At 34.2% G+C, this 27,733-nt stretch overlaps 1 protein-coding gene and 1 pseudogene across 2 annotated transcripts in view; both read right to left on the bottom strand.

Annotated features, from left to right (window-relative positions):
• Positions 1-27,733, bottom strand: part of SRBD1 (S1 RNA binding domain 1) — a 226,603-nt gene that overhangs the window by 96,437 nt on the left and 102,433 nt on the right. For both annotated transcript variants that reach the window (XM_057497248.1, XM_057497247.1), the window contains exon 15: positions 262-353. In XM_057497248.1, coding sequence (XP_057353231.1) covers positions 262-353 — 92 coding nt within the window. The remainder of the gene's footprint in view (positions 1-261; positions 354-27,733) is intronic.
• On the bottom strand, positions 19,022-23,720 carry LOC130682596 (phosphatidylcholine:ceramide cholinephosphotransferase 2-like; annotated as a pseudogene).

The raw sequence follows: 27,733 nt of genomic DNA, 5'->3' as shown, positions 1-27,733 counted from the left end.
CTTAATTTTACTAAAAATGTTTTGGGTTAATTTTTCACTGTATTCTAGAATACTCTGCAGTGTTCTTTAAAAACAGTATTCTTCCTCTTCTTTTCCAAAATTTCAGTTATTATTTCAATCAAGTACTTTCTAACATGCTAATTCTTGTGCATGTAATACATCTTTTAAATTTTCTTGGATATTTACATTTTTTTCTTGCTACAAATAAGGAGTCCAAAATATCAAAATCATATGCTTTTGTGATGGCTCATAGTTTCTTACCTGCGCTCCTCAAATTAGGGTCCAGCCCTGGCATCTCTTTGTTAGCTTCAGGGCTGACACTGTATATTGATGCTCCTGCTTCACTGACGATACTGAGAGGAAAGAAAAGGGGAATATCATTTTCCAAACTTTCTGCCTGGTCAAAGAAAATGAATGAGTCGGACTAGGTATTACAAAAAATAGAAAAGCAGGACAACGTGCTCTCTTTATATTCCAATGATAACTATGCCATTTTTTCATAAATATAAAGAGATTAAGCAATGCTTATTTTCCTCACATAGGAAATACACAGGTTTAAATCCACAATTAATTCATTCAGCCATAAAGAGAAAGTTAATAGATAAACACAACTGTACTCTCTCATGGTGCGAACTTCAAAATTTTGGGGATATACTTAGCTTCTCTTATGTTTATAATCCATTACTGACTGATATTTATGACTCCTACCTGAATTAATCATTCTAAAGCACATAGACGTGTGTGGACAGGTATATATATGGATATATACAAAACCATTGCCATGAGTATTGCCAATATTATTAGCTGGTTACAATGGAACAACCATCAATGTGAAAAGGAAAGGGATCAGCCAGGATAATATCCCACTCCTCTTCAAGAGGCTTTGAAATCATCCTTTCAGTAAACTTGAATCCTTTCACTTCGGACAGGCATTAACCCACTTCATTTCATCATTTATTTAATCAAATCATCACACATAACATCCTTTCTTTCTTTTTTGGCTCCAAATACTTTACAAACCACAATGGAAACACTCTCTTACAGCTGACATTTGTACAGTAATTGACATTTGTACAGTTTATTAACCATTTCAAAATTAGAGATCTTCTTTATGACATAATCTGCAAAGAAGCATCATCTGCCCTTAGTATTAAACATACTTATGGCTCCCTGCCATGTAACCCTCTAGGTGTCAAGATTCAAAAGTAGAAACATGTTAGTACTTAATTTTAAATCCATTCTTAGAAATCTTTCTCTTTCTCTGCTCCTCAATATTAACTTCAATTATGAGACAAGTTTGGTGGATAACTTTTAACATATTGCCCCAGTTAACAGTAGAAAACCAGTAAGAAAAATGTGAAAAATTCAGTTTGCTACTCCCTGTCCTTGGAGAACTCTTGGTTGAATTTTTTGACAACTATAAGCCACCAAACCTTGAGATTTTTTGGGGGAAATGTGAGGATTCGTTTTTTGGTTTTTTTTTTTGCAATCAAGATCTACTATCCTAAATTTCATAACAGGAAAAATAAACACTCAGCAAGTGAACAGCAAGGCTGCTTATCCTATTTCTCATCAACACCATTATCATGATACAGTAAGAGGTAACTGAGTGCATATAAAAAAACCAAGCACTTTACAGACTATCTCATTTGATCCCTTTTGGGGGCTTTTTTTTTTTTTTTAACAAATAAGCAAGTAATATGCCCACACTCATGGCTGGCAAGCAGCAGAGCTGGGTTTGGACCCAACCTGCTTGATAATCAGATCTGAGTTCTTAATCAGCACAAACACAAATAACTTCTGAATACTTCACAACCTCTCATTAAAATGAAGACTCTTAACTTTAATAAGACACTAGTACCAAAAAAGAAAGAAAATGAAAACCCATATTTTTGTGCTAAACAACAAATGCAACATCTTTTTAAGGAGGAACCACTTTCTTAAACAACAGATCCACTGGCACTCAGTTCTCTTTTGTTGTCTTCATTCTCGATCAAAAGGTAAAGTAAGTTTTTTTTTTTTGAATGTACTAAGGTAGACTCTAAAGCATATAGAAAGTCAAATGTATTCTATAAATTCAGAGAATGACTTTAAAATTAAAAGCTAGTTGTGTTTTTTCTCCAAAATAAGATTTAGATTATGCTTATCTTATAGTATATAATGATCAATGAGAAAATGTAATGTCAAAGAAAGCTTGAAATGAAGAAAGGTCTTAGTGTAGCATAATATGATGTCAAAACCAACATACCAGAAGTGATGGTACTTCCTAACCTGGGGCCCTTGGACTTTTGGGAAGGGAAAGGCAGGATTAATTAAAACTGTATACAAAATATTTATGTTTTTGCAATTTTTTTCTTGGAAAAGGGATTACAGTTTTCATTAATTACTTAAAGAAACCCATGACCCCAAAAAAGGTTAAGAAACACCACCACAGGATAAGAATATTCAGCCACCAGCCATGGAAAAACTTGGTTTCAAATACAAGTCAACACTCAGTCTAACAAAGTTTTTCCTAAAATACCAGAGTATACACAAAGTGAAGGAAAGGATAGTTTTTAAAACCTCACCAGAAATTTATTTTCTATTATTACTAGAAGCCGCTAAAATTATCACTATTGAGCAAAAGGAACTTAAATGGTAAATAAAAATTCCAATTAACTGTGACCTTTTAGCAGTCAGGTACCTGAGAATTTTCTGGGTGATTCACTGTCTCTTGAAGTTATAATTCTCAATAGACTGAGGGAAACTGTTGCAAAGAAAAACACTCAGATAATAAATATTCCTCCAAATACCATACTGCCACTTCTTTTAAACAGAGGAATACAAAACAGATGTGACACACTGCACCCAAAGATTTTAGATTAACATTAATATTAAGTCAATACAAAATGTAGTAAATTTTATGTGCTTTAGTTATTAACAGCATCTAATAAACAGGGTCTAATAAACAGTTCAGTACTAAGTAAGCACAGATCAGAATGCTTAAATAATCTAAATGAACAGAAAAACCTCAACACTGATTACTTCAATATAAAACATACAAGGCTCTAAGAAGTATATGTGGCAAGAATTAAATGAGACAAATCAAGCTGGGAGTGCTGGTAATTCTTTCCAAGAGAAGTTGCTAAGAACAAGAGTTAGAGTGTCCCCCCTCCCCTCTTTTTTCCTTTCCTATTTGGCATTCAAGGATAGACATTCAGCAGAAGTTATGCTAGATTTCATAAGCCACTTTCTGTTGACTGGGAAGTTTCCCAATTAGAAACTATTAGAAAACTATATATTTTGAGAAAAGCAAAAATGAACTTTGCACAAAATCCATATAGCTAATGATTTAGTATTATATTTCACAAAACAAATGTCTCTCAGGTGTAAACAAACTGGGCTCATAATCTTAGCAGTTTGATTACTTATCTTTCCATAAGGCAGATAGGACACTCTGAGCAGAATTTCTTATTTGGGGGAATTTAACTGACACAGTTATAACTGAACTAACTTTCTAAGATTATTATGTACTCTGAAGCCCCATCAAATTGCTAGTTCGGACAAACATGTAAATATATACATATGGAATCTCAAGCTCTAAATATGAAAGTACATTATAGAAGCTTACATTGGACTTACATTTTACCAGATATATATATGTTAATGTGCTAATTATCTAGAATTAAATTGGTAGTTTTTAAAAACATTTAATCTAATTCAGCATGATTTTAGGGTCTTCCTAGTTATTTTTATTTAAAAAATATAAACCACACACTCATAACCTAAAAGGAAAGTGAAGTGTCCACAGTGTAGATGTATTTACTATTAATTTTAAAAATCCTAATAAAGCTCTCTAAATTAAAAAAACATTAACTTTGTTATTGCGAGTAAAAGTCAATGAGTTACATAAATCTGATCAATTAATCAGTATCATCTGCTCAATATAATTTTTAAAAATATGTTTAAACTATAGAATTTATATCGCCAGAGTTTATAAGTCTCTTCTACCAAGACAGATTGTATATTAATGAATCTTTTAAAATGAGCTTTGCAAGTAGTTTTCTTATAGCGACTATTCATTCTGACAAGAAGAAAATAACGACTTCTTTTACCAAAATGCAATACTGGGGTGAGGGAATTCTTTTCATGAGATAGGTAACTAACTTCTTTTAAATTATTGAGCTAATAGTTTTCACATTCACTTACAAGGTTATATGACATCTTCCTTCTCCCCATTTCCCAAATATGAAAATAACTTTTTTGTTTATTTCTTATTTTAAAATAAATTACGTACTGCCTTATGTTAATAGGGGAATTCAATTCAAAGGTAATCTACTTAAATGAGACTACAGTTATTTAGTAAGATATCAAAAACCAGCCAGAATATATTGCCTAAACTAATAAAAACTGATGTTTTTAATTCTTTACAGAAGTATACTAGAATTCCCAAGCCTTATCAGTATCTAATAGCTTTCTTTTCTTCCTTCCTTCTGCCCACCAAAAAATATGTAGCAAATAGCTACTAGGCTAAATGCCAGCTCATTTCACAAAAGTTTTAAAAGTAATTTATCTAAAAATCATTCTTCCAAATTTTCAGACTGAGAAACATTTATATGGAGCGAGTAAATGACTTGAACTAAGTTCCTCAACAAGTACTTGAAAGTGCTAACCAAGTTAACCAACACAGATCGTAATTCTTTGCTCTGCACATGAGATAACCTGTTCTGAAGTATGAAAGGCAGCTATTTGTATTTTAGGGACAGGAGACAAGACCAAAAAACAAATGACCATGAACAGAAGGACCTATAGGGTTAAATGTTTAAAGGATAAGGCATATTTCTAAGAGAACATTGAAGCAATTTTAAATTCCTGTACTTAGTGATGAATCGTGAATTGTCCTATCAGGGAGTCTCGAAGGAGCAATATTAGTCACTTTAAAAACTAAGGTAAACTGGTGATGATAAAGGATGCAAGGAAATAAGCAAAATCATAAACTATTAAATATGTTTAAACTACAGAACTCTTTTGGATGGCAATTTGAGTTTATATATCGAAAGTCACAAAAATATGCATTCTTTTTGAACCAGCTGTTACATTTTTAAGAATTTATATGAAGGAAATTTAAAAATACACAAAAAGTTTACAAGTACTATTCATCATAGCATAGCTCTGACTGAAAGACACTGAAAACCGAAATGCCTATCATTAGAGTTCACTGAATGGAAAACCATACTATCATTAAAAATTACTGTTGTAAAATATAAGTGAAAAAACTGGTTACAAAATTATTCTATGAGGCCAACTTGATATTTTAAAATATAGGTATATATACAAAAAATTATATACTAAAATGTTAGTAGTACATAATGAGTTATTCCTTTAATTGCCATTTTTGTTTCTTTACATTTTTCTGTAATACTATAATTATTTGTAAAGAAAGAAAGTTTACAATTTAAGTTTAAAATAATTGTTAATTGTCCAGGAAATCTGATATTGCATAATGATCAACCTTTTTTTTTTTATTTTACCAAAAATTCCTTTTAAAGTTACTGAAGTTATTTTGAACTTAAATCTAGGTAAACAAATCACTTGTTAGTAACTTCTGAACTTGGCTTCTAAGGAGATCTCAAACAATATTTTATGATATTGCTGCAACATAAAAGAAAGGTGGCTTAGCAGAAAAGAGTAAGTTCTCAATTTGTACACACAGGTCAGATAAGAAGCAAATGAATGATGAAATCTCTTACAAGAAAATATATATTATATATCCTTAAGTTTTACTTAGTCCTTGGCCTCTAAATTTACCTCCCAAGTTATCCTTCGTGATCATCACAGCAAAATCAGTTCAGTATTATAAAAGATGTGAGGTGACATAGTAGTATACCAGTAAAGTAGTATGTGTGAGAAAAACACAAGCAGAAAAAGAAAGTACACAGTTTGCAAGATTTCAACAGCACCAAATGAGTTTACCTTTAGGTATGTAACACTAGCACCATCTGGTGGAAGACCAGTTAGAAGCAATTCCAATTACATAGTACAAAAAAATTTTTAAGCTATCTCAAAAGATGATGATTTTCCAAAGAGAACAAGTCTAGCAACAGTATAGTAATCACACAGAGGACCTATAACAAGCTTGGGAGTGCTTAAAACATCTACCAAACAAATAAAAAGGAGAGAAGCAAAGGGAAACTAAAGGGAAACTAAAAGGAGTAAAATAATAATTAAGAAGAGATTGGCAGATCCGAGATATGCTCTGCCAGCAAGTAGTAGCCCAATTTTTTTACCCACAAATGAATAAATTTTGGAAATAGCAATGGTTTGTGCTACATTTTCTAATATTCTTGTAAATATTACTGTTGATATTCTCAATGAGCTCCACTAATAAATGACACACATCAGTTTTCATACCTTTATGAAAACCACTCCTCCTTTCCACCCTTCTCACATTTGTTGTATTCCGCTCTGACTTCTCCCCAACCCCCACAACCTCTACTTTCATCTTTAGTGAATTTATATCTCAGTTGAAGTCATTAACTCTGAAGTTAAGGGAGACCATATCTACAACTTCATCTAAAAAAATTCACCAACTAACAGCTTTCAGTTTGGAATACCACACTGTATTCTAGAACAGCCTCTACCTCTAGAATTTCTTTTGGCCACCCAAATAATGGCAGGGGAGAAGGGCACAACTGAAAGCACATGCCATGCATTAAGACAACTACTCTAGATCAACCCCTTTTCTAATCATGGTTTTTAAAAAATATATTGAACAGATGGAGGGAGAAACTGAGTTGTTCAGTTCAGCCGGCTACTCCATTTACAATTTTATCTACACTCAGATCTTTATTTGGGTGGGGGGGTCACTACACATTTCTGACTCTGCTATATTACACTGTGTAAATATTTAGGAGAAATGATTCCTTTCAAGGATCTAAACTTTCATCGTCGTTATGGCAAATGAACCTGTTTATGTTATGTTTGTTAAGTAACAGCAAGCCTAAAAGAACACAAGAATTTACTAACATGTGGTAGACAAACACCACAATCAAAGAGCTTCTCATGGGGACATATCAAGAATATGAAAGTTTATTTTCACTCCCATTACCCTATAATTTTCTTTAACTCTACTACAACAGTCCTAATTCAAACCTTTCTTATAGCTACAGGGAATAGGATACACTGAATGTACATCAACTGTACCCCAAAACTACCCACATCTCCATTTAGCTTCCCTTGATTCTAGAGCAGTGGTTCTCAAACCTGATCCCGTACCAGAATCTGCCAGAATGCAAAACACAGATTGCTGGGCCCCACCCCTGGAGTTTCTGCTTCCCTACGGCCAAAAATTTTAAGAAATTCACTAGTGACACTGATGCTGATGGCCCTGGAACCACACTTTTTAAGGTTTCATTGAGGTACTATTTATACTGTATAAAGTGCATCCATCTTAAGTGCATAATTCAGTGACTTTTAGTAAATGTTTGTACAATCACCACCAAAATCTAGTTTCAGAACATTTCCATCCCAAAAAGACCCTTTGTGCCCTTGTGCAGTTTTTGTTTGCACATCCAACCCCAGGTGTGCACTAATCTACTTTCTGTCTCTATAGTCACCTTTCTAGATATTTCATATAAATGAAGTCATAAATATGTGGTCTTCTGTGTTGGGCTTTTTCGCTTAGCATAATGTTTAAAGATTCACCCATGTTGTAGCATCCGTACGTTCTTTTTACTGCTGAATAGTATTCCATTGTTCTAGAGATAACACATTACATTTATCTATTTACCAGCTGATAGATTTTTGGTTTGGTTCCAATTTTCTAGAATTATGAATAATGCTGCAGTAAACATTTGTATACAAGACTTTATGTGGACATACATTTCATTTTTCTTGGGGAGATGCCCAGAATTTTAAGTGCTGAGATATAAATTTGTTTAATTTTTCAAGAAACTGCCTAGGGGTAATGAATGAGAGCTCCAGTTTGTACATTTCCTTAACAATACTGGTTTTCCTTGCTACTGTCTTCCTTTTTGACTATAGCTGTTCTAGTGGTTATGAGTGGTTTTACTTATAGTTTCATTTGTATTTCTTTAATCACTAGGATGATGTTGAATATGCAGCCCATGTATTTATTGGCCTTTCCTAATTTCCTTTAGTGAAATACCTATTCAAATCCTTTGCCCATTTTTAATTGGCCTGTTTGTCTCTTTGTCATTGAGTAATAGATGTTCTTTATGTATTATAAATACAAGTCCTCTATCAGATATATGACTTGGAAATATTTTCTCCCAATTTTTGTCTCATCCTTCCATTCTTTTACTTGTCTTTTGAAACACAACAGTTTTTAATCTTGAGAACCACTCTTCTAAAGCTTCAAAAGTTCAAAGGAAGTACCAAATCCTTGAAAAAATGTGAAATCTTAGTGGTTTCCTATGTGCACAAGCAAACTGTGTCACTTACAGTATCTGCTTTTATTTTGTTTTGTTTTAAGCAAAGCCCGTCATAGCTACCATCCTAAATATATCTAGCCTTTTTTAGGAGGCAGAGAAAAGGGAACTTGCAAACTAACTGGCTTTAATACATTACAAAATGAATAATTTAGCTGTAAATGGGCCTAAGCTATCACCTGGAAACAGTGGAGTGCTAGCACTAAAGAACACAGACTTGTGATCCAGTGTTTTCAAAATCACTGGGTCAGTCCTATGGCTTTTGACACCATGCTTAAAGATATAAGAAATATGTCTACTTCACAAATTAATGGGAACAAAGAGAAATAGTGCATCATGGTAGAGATTATAGAGAAAGAGCATAATACCTGAAAGATACATTTGATGTTATCATTATATTTTTGTCTAATTTTGTTAGTCTTCTTCACTTATGAATGAGCCTTTTAAAATAATTCACATACCAGTATAGCCCTTCCTTCGTCAAAAATCTTTTTTATCTTAAATTAAGAGGACCCAAAGTTGGCAGCTAAACTTTAACTCTTGTTTAGGACTGTAACTTGCAAATGTATGAAACATACTTCAAGAACATATAGGATATGTTTGATTCGGGTAGAAACAATTCATTTCTAAGGTGAAACCCAAAGTACTATGTGTTATTCCTTGATGATTATCCACATCCAAAAAGTAAATCATAAGGTAAAGAAACTGATAAAATACTATTTCTATAACCATGACCTGAAGCACATATTCTATGACTCTACAGAAAACTAACAACAGGAAGGAGTCAGTTAAAAGATGAACAACCCAGTTAAGTTTATAAGAATCCTTCTTTATTTAACTCAAGTCAACCTAGGATCTGAAGCAAGAAGCTTTGTTTACTGAAGAACTACCAGTCTTCCGCTGTAAAATGTTTTCAAATATTTATGTTCCAATTCACGGATCCTGTTGATAACACAAAAGGCATTAGTTCTCATTGCCTTCTAATTGCTGGAGATGGATTTTATATTTCTACTAGTCTTTATAAAATACACTACAAGGAACTAGTCTGTTGGCCAATATTCATTCACCCTTTTCTACCAAACCACATAAAGCCACTGAAGAAGAATCTGTCCAAAGAGATGCCAGAGTATATAGTTTCACATGTGATCCATGGTCTCTCAACATGATCTGGCTCCCAATAACATAACTATTAGGGCATCATCTCATCAAATTTCTTTACATTTTTTGCAATTCAAAATAAGAATTTCTCTTTTCCAAATTATATCAAATTAGGCTACCACCATCTCTGTGATGTTACTGGACTTGAGAGCCAAGATAATGAACAAGATATGAGAAATAGAAGAAACAATTTACTCAATGGCATACAGTCAATTATAATTTATCCATAAATTGAAAGATAAGATTAAACAAAATAATAATAGTTTTTTACGTCTTCCTTTTATACTAGAGTTCAACTCCTTTCTTCCATCAGATACCAAGTACTAGGAGGAACAAACTCATCAGGTCGGCACTTCTTTTATTTACCAATCAGTGCTCGGTCTAAGAACACTAAGATGGCTCAAGGATGAAAAAGGGAAAAGGAAGCAGCAAAGACCTCAAACAGGAGGTCTTACTCCAGACCATCTAAGATTTGACAGTCATTAATGTGTGCATACATATGGCAATATAATCATAATAGAAGCCCATTTTCAAAAAAATCTGCAATTTATAAGAACACATAAACACACCCGAATCTCCTACACAAAACTGTGTGTAAATCTTAAAACTAACAGAACTATACCACTTCAGCAACTCATTCATCTATAAATAAATACCCTCTGCCTACTCCTGAAAAAGGGGAAAATGATCAGTTATATTTGTCTTCATCTCATCTGAAAATCTTGACATTTTTCAGCAAGTAAAGTTTCCAAATGGCAGGTGTCAGAATGCCTCAGCCTCCCATATGGGGTTAGAAGACAGGAAAGGCAGCAGGAGCACGTGGTCATATCAGAGCCACACATCTCAGAATGTGCCTAGAGAGCACATTCCGAGAAGAGCAAACCTCACAGTCAGTTATCTCAATCTAGTGCCAGATGCCACTATCAGAATAAAGCTATGGTGCCAAGGATTAACTGCCCAGAGAAACATTCAACTCAAGGCTCTCACAAAAGGGAAAATAGCTGAGTGCAATGGCACCTGTTCATATCCAGACTGTCTGATAATTTGGTCAAGCTAGCTCCTTCCATGCAGAGAAAACAATGGCCTTAGAATCCTTTGCTTAGTCTACAAGTGGATATTATTTTCTCAAGGTCATTTTCAATTAATTATTCTAAAATAAATAATATGAATTTCTTACATTTGCATAATACTTACAGCTTTCTGAAAGTACCTTAAGAGCTACTAACTCAAACTAAAAGGAAGTCAAGATCCTAAGCATCCTCATCATTTTACCTGTGAGGTAAGAAAACCAGAGTTAAATAAAATTAGACTAAGGTCATCTTAAACGAAGACTGAAGAAGAAAAAACTGGTCTCTGGACTGTTAGACAAGACTTTGTCCTGTTTAGTACCTACCCTCTGCTAACTCCTCTCCTCCCAGTCATCTTTACAGGTTTTCCCAGTAATAAAAAAGCTTTGGAGCTTTTTTAAAGTTTTTTGTGAAGGTCAATCTGTAGGCATTTTTCTTTCCAGAGGTTACTAATTGGCACAATGATCTACTTTATTTCTCCTCAGATCTGAGTATAAGAAACAGTAATGACTTCTAAGGAATATTCAAAGCAGGAGATGCTGGAGAAGCACAAAAGTAAGTTATTTGTTTAGGGAGGAGTATTCATCCAGTTTGATACATCAGAAACTGAACAAACTAGGATTCACTAAGATGAGCACTACCTGATTAATGATATAAGCTATTTATGGAAAAGAAAATTCAGTATCACTTATGTTTTTATACTCCATTGGAATATACAGAAGGATCACTGGGCCAAAGATCGATACTTCAAAACACCTGATTTTCCTCCCATACCTCAAAAGACAAAGCACAAACAAGAGCCAGGACTTCATTTGGATTCAAGTTTGGAATATTTCAAAATAAAACAGTGTCAACATGAGGAAGCATCCAGAACAAGCCTAATCCTCTAATTCTCTTGCAAAGAAATCAGTTTCTTTCTCCATCACATTTTTATTTCCTGTGGCTACACCATCGAAATTTATTTATCATACACTATGCTTATGTTTACACTAAAACAATTCACTGGAGTCTACATTATCTTGTTTTACCTTCTAAGTAACCAGTAAGTACTGTTCTTCAACTCTGTAGATTTGCTCAAGTAATTTCTCATCATATTTTCAGATTTATTCTAATGCCAATTAACATACACAGCATGGAAAAGATAAAAAACAGTCCCATATTACATAAGGACTAAGAGCATTGTCACATATATATATTCTATAATGAGTATCAAATGAAATACAATTTTAAAATAAAAAAATAAAATAAATATGAAACAAAAGTAAAATTTTCTAAGTTATTTTCTTGTTCACCATTTAGTCTGCAAGTTTCCATTTCTATACAAGTTATTTTGATAGGATTATTTTCCATGTCTGCTGTCTTTTTTTCCTATACACTTTGCCAACTTAATTGATTCCAGACTTTACACATCTCATGTTTTTCTGCTTTACCCACTGAAATAGAGGGATTTGTTTTTTTATTAACATGGGTAAAAACCAATTTGCATTCATGTTTGGAGTAAAGATGAGAGTTGGTAAAAACAAAATGTGATACTTTTGTCAAGGAATGTTTGTTTACTGCTCAAAATCATGCAAATGATAAATAGACACATGAAATGGACAAGTTTTACCCTGGAATCGATTTGGTACATATTTCAACTAAAAGACAAACAGAATAGGACAAACCAGATAGATATCTCATAATTTCAATGTCACTGTAAGAGTCATACCAATAGTCATCAGTTTTTTCGCTCCACAAAAAACAAGAGTACAAACTAGGGCCCTTAAAAGCTGCTTGGCTAGTGACACTCACTGCAACCTCTTTGATTAAGCCAAAACACCAAAGACTATGCTTATTATAAAATCTCTGAACATTCTCTAAAACTTAAAATAAATCCACATGTAGTCAATTCTCCCTTCAGAGCTCAATAATCTTCTAATATCTCTTTGGTATCCCTGAGAATTTTAAATCTTATCTTGGGGTTATTTTTGGCCCAACTATTTTATTTTACCTCAACAAGCCTTAATGCTAAGACAGTATCATAAACAGGGGAGGAAAGGACCCTAAAACTAACACAAGAGTAAACATAACCTCATGGTCTAATCTTACCTAAAGGTAAAGACATGTCCCCATTTCTTCATAAACTTTCCTGTCCCAAACTCTTAAAACGTGGCCAGTAGACATGTATATAATTTTTTAAACACAATATGCTAAATTAAGTTAGAAGGTTGTTCAGATATTTAGGCACAATACAACTTAAAGGCATAAACTCTTTTTGAAAATTAAAAACAAATTAGAAACTAAATTTGTGTTCTTGAGATTCCCAAAGAAAAGAAAATCATAGCTGTCCCTTAATATGTACTTAATGCCATGTGTAAAGAAAATCTGAGATATAATCTGATCCTGAAGAATTTAAACTACAGACTTCCTGATTTCCTAGTGCTGGCAGTCAACCTTCAACAGTAACTGTGCACAATGGTTGAAAGAACTTTTAAGTTTGTTTTAAATATGAAGTCTTGTTTATGAAGTCATATTTAAAAGTTTTTTTAAATATGAAGTCTCTGTTCCCAAGTAAATTTTAAATGTTTAGTGTTGTTTTGAAAATATTTTATTGTGAAGGTATCGAATGAATTTTTCCTGTTAATTTAAAGTTTCCTAACTCATTTAGAAGAATTTTAAGTAAAATTGAAATATCTAAATTGACATTAATGTAGCACATCACACAGCTTGTGTCCCATTCCAGTATTATCTTCATTGGAAAATTAAAAAAACAAAAAAGATATTAGACTACAAACCCAAATGTGCATGTTAATGTAACTTTGACTTTTTTAATCTTAGGGGAAAACTGAATAGTGGGGTTTCTTCTTTATGGGCAATTATAAACAGTGCACTGCTAAATGTAATAAATATTTTTACTAAAAATAGATACAAAAATGATTTAAATCTTAAGTCTCCATGAAACAAAAGTTACTGATAGTCACATTCTTATACAGTAATATGGAAAATGATAACATTTTCCCTGCATTTAAACATGTTCACATATTTAAATTTAAAAGGAAAAAAGAAAAGAGAAAGGGAGGGAGGGAAGGGAAGCAGATAAACGTTTTCAGGAGAGAGCGACAGAGCACACATACATATATAACTGGTGAATCCATTAAAATATTTTTCTTCACTAAAATATGTAGGATACAAACTAACAATTGCTTAAAAAGAAGTAACAGAATGTTAACCAATCCACCCTCAACAGTTTACTTCCCCCAAGTATCTACCCACCCTAACCTCAGGGAGATATACTGGTAGTAAAATGAATGCATTTTCCTCACCTGGAATAAATCACTACCAATGTGAGCAAGTTTGACAGTATCCATTTCTAACCTTATCTAGTGGTTAAAAAACAAAACCTCGCATATTAGAAACACACACACACACACAAAGAAACTAAAAATCATTTTTTCTTTTCCTCCAACCTAATTCCCAGGCTTAGAAACCAGGCTCTGTCAGTAGGTATTTTTCAAACACCCATTTCTATTTCCATTTGTCCCTTTAAATGGTCCTCCATATACTTAAAGAAATGCAGGTTTTTAAGATAATTTTTCAGAAATAAATTAGCATGCATGCTTTTGTATGTGTGAATATAGATTCTATATTTGCTTCAAGCTCTAACTTCAAATTTTAAAATGTTATATAGAGATACACAACCACACAAAAAATAACTTCGATCTGAAGTTAGTTTACCTCACCATTTTTAAATGCTGAGGGACAGATTTTTAAAGCAAGTAATACTTCTGAGTAAGAAAGATGCAGATATAAAGAATAAAGAGGCATAAAATTTACACATTTTACACCTGAATTTATTGTCCTTATGGAAAACAGTGTTTTTGTCACTAACATTAGAATTTCTGTATTAGCCCTCACATCTTAATATCTATGGGGAAAAAGTCTTTTAAGTGTGTAAGAGTATTTCAGGTGAGGCTCCTATGAAAACACCTGCCAAAAAGCTCAAACTATCATATTTAATGGAACACAGGATTTACAAAGTGCTGCAGATGTTCAAAGGCATTCCCTGCACTGAATATCACAATCATTGCAAGAGAAGACTTCACTTCAGGCACATGTCTAAGTTGTTACCCTGAATTTTTTCTTGTCAAATTAAAATGTCAAAAATTATTCTATCAAATGCTGTCCCTAAGGAATCCAGCCCAAACCAATTAGTAAAATCAGACCTTTTAATGGGGAAAAAATGTCTTTTCCTATTGATATCTGAAATTAGCAGCATCCAAAAAGAGAAGTTTCACCTAAGCAGTTAGATTAAGTGCTACTGATAGCTATAATCACATGCAGGCTGCAATTCCTTTTCAAATGAACAAATACAAAGGAAAAAGAGAAACACAAGTGTTTTCATAGTGAATGACTGCCTAGGATTAGTTATAAAAAGCCATGGTTAGAGGTACAGATATACATGAGTATTGTGAACTAACAAATCAAAGTCAAGTGAAATCCTCTTTTGACAAGGTCAGAGCACCCATTCCCCTAGCACAGTAACTGACTGAATATCAGGTTGTAGAAGGTGTTTCAGGAAAATAAAATCCACCACAAATCACTTAATGTTTCTCTGTTGCCTTGGATGAGCAAATAAAATCCCCTAAGAGAAACATTTCCTGTTCACTTTGTTTTCCAAAAGCTGCATATAACTCAGAGAGTGCCCTGTAGGAATGCTCATTCACGAGCAGCTAAGTGTGCAGATGTAATAGGTGTTCTTTGGCAGTCAATCATCCTCTTTTTCACCTGAAAGTCCAGATGAACTTATATAAAGGACATTTCTAATTTACCCACAGACACGAGTTATGTTCATCTACCAGAAAGGGCTATTGTTTTTCTGTAACTTCCCCCAAAAGTTCTAAAATGACTTCAAAGGACAGAAATACAAGCAACAGGACAAACAGGCTCACAGAATAAGACAGTTTACATGAGGCATGTACTTAAGTTACCTTATCTAGGCTGAACATTTGGCAAAAATCATTATATTACTTGTGACTACTAAAGTAATCAAAAGGTTTGATTCTAACTATGGCCAAGAGACAATGTCAAAAGTAAAAATTCAGTAGTGTATATTCCTATGTATATATTCCTTCTGCACTTCTCACAAAAAGCATCTTTGATCTGAAGTATCAAGTATTTTCCAATATTGTTGCTTTTTAAAGTCTCCATTCCCAGATACTAAGTTTCTGTTTTGTGGCTCAAGTGATGACAAACAGATCATTTCCTATTCACTCCACTTACCTCATCACCAACAAGACTGCTAGAATCCAGTTATGTTAAGAATCATTTTCAACAGCCACCTTCAATTACAAATGTTTGACATGATCACAGACTTCCAATGCTAATCCCCTTTCAAGCTGAAAACCCACACAAGGGCCTTTTGAGAAACACAGCATGCCTATTTTCTTTGCTTTTCCTTATCCTGCAAAGCAGCTGAAATACTTGAATCCTTTCTCTCCTCCCCCACCACTACTATCCACCTCTTATGCAAAGTAACACACAGACCCATAAGCTTTCGTCAAGATAGGAGTCTTAATAAAGGGGTTTTCATGGTTAAAACATTGTTTTTCTAAGTACGCTTCTAAACCTGAAAGCTGTTTAAAGAAAGGAAAAAAAAATCATGTAATCGACTCTCATTTCCCCAAGTTTTCTACTTAGACTACTTCCTTAGTTTACATGCATCTGTTTGACCTAGGCATACTTAACTTCCAAAGCTCTCCTGCTCACCACAATTCTGGACTTAGAAACTTTCATGGTACTGATGAGAACATCTGACTAGTATATAGCCTAGTCACCTAAATGAGAATTAGATTACCCTCTGAAAATTCCACTCCTTCAGAATGCTCTCTTAAAAAAACTGGCCACTTAATGAAGTATTTAGTTTCAACTCAACATTGAGACAAATTTAGTTCATGCTGAATTCTAAAACATTCAACTTTCAAAACACTTAGGTTTAAAGGAAAACTCAAAAGAGATGTTGCATTTCACTACCTTAATAAAAAAAAAAACTATTTGAAATATTGATCTATTCATGAAGAATATCATATACCCCAATGTAAAGAAAACTTGGATCTACAAAGGACAATCTTATCAACATAAGAAATGATACTTCTCGGTTGAAGAGATATTTTTAAATTTCAAAGAATAACACAACTTTCTGGCACATCAAATTTAGGCATTTATGCCAAGAGCATATATTGAAGTCTCTACTATTTCCAAATGACAACCAACTGGAGCTTTGAACAAAAAGACAGTGATTTGGCTTTATGTGTAGGTGGATTCATGAAAATTGCTCTTATCCTGAATTTTTATAAGTCAAATTCCATTTTAAATGCAACAAGAGAATCCACTAGCTGAAGGATCGACAAAGTGAAATTTTTATAGTACAAAGAATTGATTGGTAAAACAATTGACCTCCCCTTCCATTATGAGCTTTTAACTTGTGATTTTGTGGTTAGAATTTGCATAAATGAACAATACTTTACTTTAAGCCTGTATCATGTCTATGTTGACCATGGAAACATGGATCCCCATGTTTTACTGTCAGAGTAAAGAGAGGTCTGTCCCCTTTAACCTAATTTACTTGATGTTCCTAAGGGAAGTGGAATGAGGTAAAAACCTTATGCTGAGAAAAACCAAACAAGAATTCAACCACCACTCACAAATCAGCCTTGGAGCATATCCCCTCAGCTAAAGGAGAGGAAAATCAGAAAGTATAGGGAATCAGGGTGTGTCACCCCAAAACATGCCACTTTGACAGTGTAGTTATTTTAAGCTGAAGGATCTGAGAAATGGCAGGTACAGGAAGAACTTTATGATCCCCTTCTCCCCTGAAGCAGGTCACAGGAGTCTTGTGTGAAAGGCATCCTCCCTGTACTCTGAGGAAGGAGTATCCTAGGAATGCTGGGAAGAATGCACTCTAGCCTGGCTAAATTTCCCTCAGTTTCCCACGGTTAGCTCCTTTCTGTCCTATCATGTTTTCCCATTAACTTTCCACTCTTCATCATACCTAGTATAAAAAAACCTCAGGCCTAACAGTTTCTTTGGGTCTTCATTTCCTTAGGAATATTCTCATGTCACATAAAATATTAAATATATGTGTTTGCTTTTCTCTGTTAATCCATCTTTGTCATACCCACCTTACAGCACATCAGAAGTGGTGGCAAGATCTTCTCCTTCTGCCTCTACATTCTTCAACATATAAAACTATGTTAGGCCAAAGGCAAACTAGCTCAGTAATTATTTCTCGACAGTGGCTGAGATTTCAAGTTCAAAAACTGTCACGGTACTGATGAGAACATCTGACTAGTATGTAGCCTAGTCACCTAAATGAGAATTAGATTACCCTCTGAAAATTCCACTCCTTCAGAATGCTCTCTTAAAAAAAACTGGTCACTTAATGAAGTATTTAGTTTCAACTCAGCATTGAGACAAATTTAGTTCATGCTGAATTCTAAAACATTCAACTTTCAAAACACTTAGGTTTAAAGGAAAACTCAAAAGAAATGTTGCATTTCACTACCTTAATAAAAAAAAAACTATTTGAAAGAGTTTTAGGGTCCACAAAGAACAAAAACTGGCTGGCTTGATCACTGAGTCTCAGGTCCCTTCTGGAGCATGAGGAGTTGGACTAGATCTTTGAGGACATTCTAACTCCAATACTGTATTATGATATAGAAAAATTCCTTATTGCTAAAAAACAGATGAAAATAGATTAATCTGAATATAAATTCAGTCTTGTTCAGAAGTTTTTTGCTATTGTCTCTACCATCTCCACATAAACAATGGAAGGTAAAAGGTAAAGTAAGAGTGTTAAAAATAGGCACATGTATTCCCTTAGGTCAAACTTCCTGGAACCACCTACCCATATTTAAGCAATAGAGAGGTGAAAAAATATGTGCTGGAAATAGCATGAGATTTAAGATTAGATAACCTAGACTTGAGTACCCCCCTTCCATTAAGTCTTTAATCTATATCAGCCTGCATTTCAGTTTCCTCACCTGTAAAATGCAAATACTTACAACCAGGGGGTTACTATGAGAAATAAACAAGAATAGGGCGTAGTAAGCCCATAGGATAGTATTACAAAAAAGTCCGAATTGAAGAATTTATTAAAATCTACTTAAGAAAAGTACATCATGATTTAAGTTAGAAATACATATTATAATGCAAAGTAATTTACTATAAAATAAAAATACTTCCCAAGTAAAACTCCTAAAGTCGATATATGAAGGTAAGTTTCTTGATGTTTGACTGGAGTAACCTTCCTTTTTTCCCTTCCTCCCCTTCTTCCCTTCTCTTTCTCTTTCTCTTTCTCTCTTTCTCTTTCTCTTTCTCTCTCTCCTCTCTCTCTCACTCTCTTTCTTTCTACAAAGTAGTTACCTATTGACAAAGCATATAAGCAGGAAAAGTTTGTTGTGATGAGGTAGCATCTTGGATAACCAGCAGTACTAAACATAAATGTAACTTCACAAGCAATAACCAGCAGTACTAATACAAATATAATTTCACGAGTGATGACCAGCAGTACTAAATATACAAACATAACTTCACAAGTAAATGAGTATGAATCTCAACAAAAAACAAATGTGAGATATACAGTTTAGCAACTCAATTATGAAAGAAAAGGAAAAAGATTACTTTAACTATGGGATGATTTAACTAAGACTTAGTTTAGCTAGCTTACAAGATAAAATCAGGCAGAAAAACAGTTTCTTACATGCCTACATAACCCATGACTGGAATGAAAACAAATACACACTTTGGACCCTTCTCAGCAAGGATATGATGGAATGGGGATGTTGGAATGTCTGAGACCTTCTGGCTCCATCATTATGGAGACCAATGAACAGTCTGAGTCAGGGTTTCCAGAGGAAATATCTATTTTCATCACAGTCTCTCTGGAATAAGTGCTTTTTCATTGTGTTCCAATTCTCATTTAAAGCACTTTTAAAATTATTAACAATTTCCTTATACCTTCAAGTTTTATAGCACTAACAATTTTAAAAGCATTTTCAACCAAAAATGCCACGTCTGTCTTAGATCATGAAAATCCAATAGACCATATTCTTTATCAAATACCCTATTCAGTCTTTTTATCATGGATGTCACTCTTTAATTTTAAAAAAGAATTTCTGTATCTCCTGAGAAAACATATGACTGAGATATTTGGAAACTAATAGTGCTTTAAGCTCAAGAATAGCAAATACACTGAGAATCTGAGAACAAGACAGGGTAGATGAAATTATATCCTACTAGACATAAAGTGTGAAACCATTTCAGCATGAAAGAAGACTTATTATTAGCTACTAAGTATTAGCACTTAAAGGGTCAGATACTGTTGTGTTATATAAGTATTAATTTATTTTATCTTCACAACAACTATTATCCCACATAAGAGCTGAGGAACCCGAGGTACAGAAACGTTAGGTTAATTTGCCCAAGTTTATACAACTAGTTAGTGTCAGAGTTACAGTACGAACACAGATAGTCCGACTCAAGAGCCCATATTCTTCACCACTGTTTTGAACTACGTACTGTCTTCAACAGACTACAGATATACCATTAATATTCATATTCCTGAGAGGCAGATATTATCATTATTCTCATTTCACTAATTAGAAAACTGAAGCTCAAAGAGATTAAGAAACCAACCATAGTGAAAGCAAGATGGAGGTTCCTCAAAAAACTAAAAAACTAAAACATTAACAAATTCTTCTGACCCCAGAGGGAGCAGGCCTGAGGTTAAACCCCAGGACTGTATGACTGTAGCCTGTGCTCTTAGATTCACCACTACACATACCACCTACTGAAGAGGCAGTGACTCCACCACCACAAGCCCCTCACCACCCATTCTGATACTTATTTCTCCTCCTGACTGTTCTATGCAATACTGCCTCTTCAAAGAATCTACTGAATGTTTAAGTAAACATCCACAACATCTTCCAATTTACTTGAGCACTGCTCTATGAGATTATTTTGAGCAGAACGAACAGAACAGTGTTGCATGTTAATTTCCAAACTAGGTTGGTAGCACTTGTCAACCCAGTTGTTTGCGAGTGGAGTGGAAAATGGTAGAAAGAATGGTGGGTCTGGCAGCAGCCTCAAAGCCCTGGGTCATGCCTCTCTCTTCCTTAATCCATAGCACCTTGTTTGGAAACCACAGCTGAGGATGAGGTAGGCAGTAATCTTCCACTTTATATTTTTTTTTGTTATTTCCAGATACTTTATTTAAAACATTAACAAATTCTTCTGACCCCAGAGGAAAAAAAAAAAAATCCTGAAAAAATTCTGTGGAGGGCTTTAGTGAAGAACAAGGAAAACAGTAATATTTTCTTTGGCACCTTTTTAACAAGTTCATTAGTAAAATCCCAATTTGGGGGCTTGTCACCAATGAATGAAGAGCTGCAGAATACACCTTTCTCGGGATGAATTAAAAAAAACAGTCCAAGGGTAATACTTCATTCATCTTTTTAATCATTTACCAGTCAGTTCTCCTTAAATAAAAACACAAAACTATACCTTTGGTTACAGCGTTAACTCTTCTGGTATAAGAGCTCGTGCCTTTGATTTGCCCCTCAGGTATATTTCTCATTACCTTCACCGATCTTCTGAATCCATGAATATTTTTTGAATGATGATTTAAAGCAGCCAGGAGGCCAGGAGAATGGCCAGCAGAAGCAGCAAGGAATTGACGCTTGTACATTTTTTTCAAAAAAAATAAAAGATGGGGAACCACCATGCTGGAGACAAGAAATTAGTCTGTAAAGAGAACTTCAAGTTCTTTTCATTGGCCATTGAATGGTACCACCAGAACAGCCGTGTTGTGATATAATAAGGAATGATCACATCAACAGTATAGTGTTTATGTGCTACAAGAATGCAGATGATTCCACTAAGCAGCCAGCAGATTAAATACCACCAAGTGACAAGGCGAATATTCTTTGATGAACAAGTAATTGTCCACACAACTGTGTGACCACTGAACAGGAAGTCTCCACACAGGATATGTGATCCAGTTATGGACAATCCACGACCAGAAATCAACAGTAGAATCCATTGTACTTTTGCCTGGGAGTCTCCATTGAGCTTTGGAGGGCACTGGAAATGAATTCCTGGCACAGGGAGAGTAGTGACATACATTGTAATACAGTGACACAGGTATAAAGTCCCAATGATAAAAAAGAATCTGCGCCCCACTATTCACTTGTATTTCAGAAATAGCCACTGGGTGATCCATAATCCAACTAATGTAATCCCATTTATTTCTGATACAGAAAATGCCCATTTCACCCAATGTAATAAAAATTGTCTGGGAGTGGAGGGCTGAGCTCCTTGGGAGGGACCCTCTCGTGTACAACCGTGGTCATGACAGTTGTCAGGACGAAGTTAAAGAGAGTATACATGAAGGCAATGCCTGTTTTCCACCACTCTAGGGGAAATTTGTTCCTCGAGTCAGTGGGCACAGCAATTTGGATGTAGTCTGGGTACTTTTTGGTGCCCTTTCGCAACCCATTGAATAAGCTCTTCAGTTTCCCATTACCATTTTTGTTTTCTTCTTCAACAGTTTCAGCAGGTCTCATGTAAGTGTTTGTAGGATCACTTGTTTGATTTTCCACATGTTCTTCAAGTTTTGCTGTCTCTGTGACATCTACTGTCTCCCCAGTCTTGAGATCAAAAAGGAGATGGTAAAGTTCTTGTTCTTTGTGGGAACTTAACTTTTTAAAATGCTTCTGCTTCCAAGATCAACATGGACTCTTATAACTGATTCCGTTTGCTAGCACAGAACGTAGAAGGTGGTCATCTGATTGTTGTTCCTCCCACGCAGTTATCCACTGTACATTCACCACTTTCAGGAAAGAAAGCCGATTTCCTTTCTCCCAAAGATGCTATTATTCCACCCGCGGGCCTGGTGGCAGCAGCGCCCCCTACCGCTGCCATGGCTCTCAGGGCGTGGAGCGTCCACTTTACATTTTTACATGTCTAGGGCTTTCTTAAGAATCAACCCAGAAACCATCTTTGTTTTCCACAGACTATAAAGGAATAGTTTGCAAAACGACAGATAATAGAATAATGACCTGAAATTTTTCTATATAAAGGACACAGCTTTATGTAAGCAACTAAACCTCGTTAAACACAAATATCTGATTTGATTACTTTGCTTACATTAATAAGCCAACTTACAAACTGTCAAAACATGTACATTTTTCAGTTTGTACAACTAAAAATTTTATTTAAATCTCATTTTGCTCAGAGAGAAATAGCATATTTGGGCTTTCTCTATGGCTTTCTCAAAGTGAGCTCCTGAAAATGAACAAGGCTGAAAAACAAGGTAAGGAATAGCTAGATCCTAGTTAAAGGATCCCAGTTTCATTTTCACTGAAAATGAAAACAAAATGTTTAGTTTCCTTAAATATAGGTAAGCAAAAAATATCAATTATTTGGGAGAGACAAAGGGAATAACTTTATAGTCCTTAGCAAACTCCATACTTATGGGTTCTCAATTAAGCAACATGGGCACGCACCCCTTTGCCCTTATCACCACCTCACCTCACACCCATCCCCTTCCAACAAATCTTTGGCCTCCATTAGCCCAGGGAAAAGGAAAACCTTCACCAAAGCAAAAAAGAAACAGAAAGTTCGTCTGGCTTGTTGCGTCCAAGGCTTCAGGTGGCCAGGTAGATAGTTTACAAGGTTATCTTTGATTAAGCACAGTTTTCATTGTGCTCACCCCAACTATCATATTCTCTTTTATTTCCTTAAATACAGTCAACATATGTACACTACATTCTTCATGTGATAATTCCCAAAATTGAATTTTTGCTGGTTCAAAGAAAATTCTGTTACTTCTGCTGACTCAGGACATATATGATTTTTTTTTTTTTTTGGGTATTCATTTTCCCTGGAATTTTAACTCTAAAAAATTATTGGTGTCCAGATTTTCCTTCAGAGGGGTGAAATTTGCCTCTGCTATATAGCATGGAACATTCTTTTTCATGCATTAAATCATTTAATCCTTGCGACAATCCTTATAAAGTTACACTTCATGTTTAACATAAGACACAGAAAGGATGAAAGTAAAATAATGGAAAATTACATCCCAGGCAATTACTAGTCAAAAGAAAGTATTTCCATACGTCAGTTAAGGAGGGCCCAAGCAGCAGTCTTCAGCAGACTGTGCAGAGACAGCAGCAGGTTCCACGTCCTGGTGATCAGTACTTCTTGCTGTTGCTGGGCCAAGTCAGGTCCAGGCCTACATGAGTATATCTGCTCAAGCTATGAAATTGGTTTAATTGAAGAGCATCTGGAAGAGATACACCTCTAGCCCAGGATACTTGTGAGAAAGTAGATTCACACCTATTCCCACTGCCAAAGAGCATTTGCTTTTGACATCTGATAGCTACAAGATCTCCACATGCACCACCAAGATACAAAAGCTGCAGAGAGCTAGAGAAGCAGCAGAAGAGAGTGCCAGTTCCGGAAGGTATAAAGAAACTCCTACAATTCAATAACATTTACAGACAGCCCAATTCATAAACGAGTAAAGGACCTAAACAGACATTTCTCCAAAGACAAGATACAAATAGCCAATATGCACATGCAAAGATTCTCAACATCATTTGTCATTATGGAAATAAAAATAAAAACCACTTAATACCTACTAGGATGGCAACAGTCAAAAAAAAGAAAAAATAATAAATGTTAGCAAGGATGTGGAGAATTAGAAATTAGAACCCTCCTGCATTACTGATAAAAATGTATAATGTTGCAGCCTCTGTGGGAACCATTTTGACAGTTTCTCAAAAGTTAAACATAAAACTACCATAAGGAATTGAAAGCAGGGACTCAAACAAATATTTGTACCCCAGTGGCCATGGCAGCACAAGAGGCAAAAGATGAAAACAATCCAAGAGTTCATCAACAATGAATGATTAAAAGATGTGGTATATACATACAAATAAAAAACTTTTCAGCCATAAAAAGGAATGAAATTTTGATAAAACATGGATGGACCCTGAAAACAGCATTCTAAATTAAAGAAGCCAGACAGAGAAGGACAAATATTGCATGATTCCACTTACCTAAGGTTCCTAGAACAAGCAAATTCGTAGAGACAAAAAAGGAATAAATATTACTAAGGGTTGGGGGAAAAAAGGTGCTAGGGTAAATTGTTATGTAATGGGTATAAAGTTTTGGTAGGTTATAGATAATAGTGATTGCTATACAATACTGTTAATTTATTTAATGCTACTGAATTGTACTCTTATGCTTGGTTAAAATGGTAACATGTATACTTTGCCACAGTAAAACAAAAGTAATGCTAGTGATAAATAAATAAAAGCTAAAAGGATGGAAACAATACTAAATCTGTTATACAACAACAGCGGAATGAAATTAGAAACCAGAAAGAAATTTGGGAAATTCACAAATATAGTTGATCCCTGAACAATGAAGGGGTTAGAGATGCTGAACCCCCAGGGTTGAAAATCCAGATATAACTTTTGACACCCCCAAAACATAACTACTAATACTCTTATTAGTTGACTGGAAGCCTTACTAATATTGTTGTTGATTGGAAGCCTTACTGATAACATAAATAGTTGATTAACACATATTTTGTATGTTATATGTATTGCATATTGTATTCTTACAATAAAGTAAGCTAGAGGAAAGAAAATGTTTTTTTTAGAATTTTGGAAAATTTGAAAAGAGATCTGCATATAAGTGGACTGGCATAATTCAAACCCATGTTGTTCAAGGGTCAACTGCATATGGAAATTGAACACAACACTCCTAAATAACTAATGGGTCAAAGGAAACAAGAAAATACTCTCAATGACAATAAAGACATAACATATCAAACATTATGGGATACACCTAAAGGAACTTAAAGGAAAAATTATAGCTGTAAATGCCTATATTAAAAAAGAAGAAAGCCCTCAAATCTAAAATTTAATCTTCCAGCTAAGACACTGGGGAAAAAGAGTAAACCTAAAACAAGCAGAAGGAAGGAAATAATAAAGATTAGAACATAAATTGATGAAAGAGAGAGGAGAAAAACAACAGAGAAACTCAATGAAATTGGGAAGTTGGCTCTTAGAAAATATCCACAAAATTGACAAACCTTTAGCTAGACTGATGAAGAAACAAAGACTTAAATTACTAAAATCAGAAATGGAAAGAGGACATTACTACTGACTTTACAAAAATAAAAATGATTATAAAGGAATAATAAGAGATATTGTATACTAATAAATCAGATAACTTAGATGAAATGGACACATTTCTGAAAAGATGCAAACTACTGAAAATAACTAAAGAAATGGGATACACCTAAAGGAACTTAGAGGAAAAACTATAGCTGTAAATGCCTATATTAAAAAAAGAAGAAAGCCCTCAAATCTGAAATTTAATCTTCCAGCAAGACACTGGGGGAAAAAAAGAGTAAACTATCTGAATAGACCTGTAACAAATGAAGATATTGAATTAGTAATCAAAAATCTACCTACAAAGAAAAACCAGGCCCAGGTGGCTTCACCACTGAATTCTACCAAAAAAGAAAATAAAACAAAAAAACCAATTTAATACCAATTCCTCATAAACTCCTCCAAAACACAGGAGGAACCCTTCCCAACTCATTCTAGGAGGCCAGTATTACTGATATCAAAATCAGACCAACAGAGCAAAAGAAAACTACAGACCAGTATCTCTTATGAATATGGATACAAAAATTCTCAGCAAAATTCTCAGCAAAAAATTGAGCAACATATAAAATAATTATACACCATGACCAAGTAAGACTTACCTGAAGAATGCAAGGTTAGTTCAACATACAAAAATCAATTAATGTAATACATCATATTGACAGAATAAACCCCAAAAATCATATAGCCTCAGCAGACATAGAAAAAGCACTTGACAAAATCTAACATCCTTTCATGATAAAAACCCTAAAAAATTGAGAATTAGTGTACACTTACCATGAGAATTTTGTAATGTATATAATTATAGAATCACTATGATGCATACTTGAAACTAATATTGTATGCCAGCTATATTTCAATTAAAATTAAAATAAAAAATAGAAGGAGGGAACTTCTTTAACCAGATTAAGGGTATTGTAAAAAACTCACAGCTAACATAATAGTGGTGAAAGACTGAAAGCTTTTCCCTAAGATCAACAACAAGGATTCTATTCATTCACTTCTATTCAACATCGTATTGAAGGTTCTGGCCAAAGCAATTAGGAAATAAGTAAATAATTAAAATAAAATAAAATATATCCAGGTTGGAAAGGCAGAAGTAAAATTATCTCTATTCACAGATGACATGATCTTATATATAGAACATCCTAAGGAATTTTAGAAGGACTTAACATGTTCAGCAAGATTGTAAGATATAAGATTAATTACAACAATCAATTATATTTCTATACACTTGAAATGAACAACCCAAAAATGAAATAAAATTTCATCTACAACAGCATAAAGAAGAATGGAATACTTAGCAATAAATTCTTAAAAACCATAAAACTTATACTCTAAAAGCTACAAAGCATTTTTGAAAGAAATTAAATACCTAGATGCAAAGACATCATATGTTCATGAATTGGAAGACTTATTATTAAAATGGCAATAATCCCCAAACGACTTACTCATAAAATATTATTCCTATCAGAATCTCAGCTGAATTCTTTGCAGAAATTGACAAGGTGATTCTAAAATTTGTATGGAATTGCAAGGGATTCTAAATCGCCAAAACAAACTTGAAAATGAAGAACAAAGTGGAAGACACACTTTCTGATTTCAAAATTTACTATAAATCAATGATAATCAAGTCAGTGTGGCAAGTGGCACCAAGAACAGATATATATATATATATAGATAGATTACTGGAATAGAAATGAGTGTCCACAGATAAACTTACACCACTTTGGTTAACTGGTTTCAGCCAGGGTGCCAAGATCATCCAAATGGGGAAAGAATAGTTTTTCCAACAACTGTTGCTGGTACAATTGAACAGACACATGAAGAGGAATGAAATTTAACCCTCATACCATAT

This window comes from Manis pentadactyla, chromosome 2 (assembly GCF_030020395.1).
Source record: "Manis pentadactyla isolate mManPen7 chromosome 2, mManPen7.hap1, whole genome shotgun sequence".
Taxonomy (NCBI): Eukaryota; Metazoa; Chordata; class Mammalia; order Pholidota; family Manidae; genus Manis; species Manis pentadactyla.
Note: the sequence above shows the minus strand (reverse complement) of the source record. Positions and strands in the feature narration are given on the sequence as shown.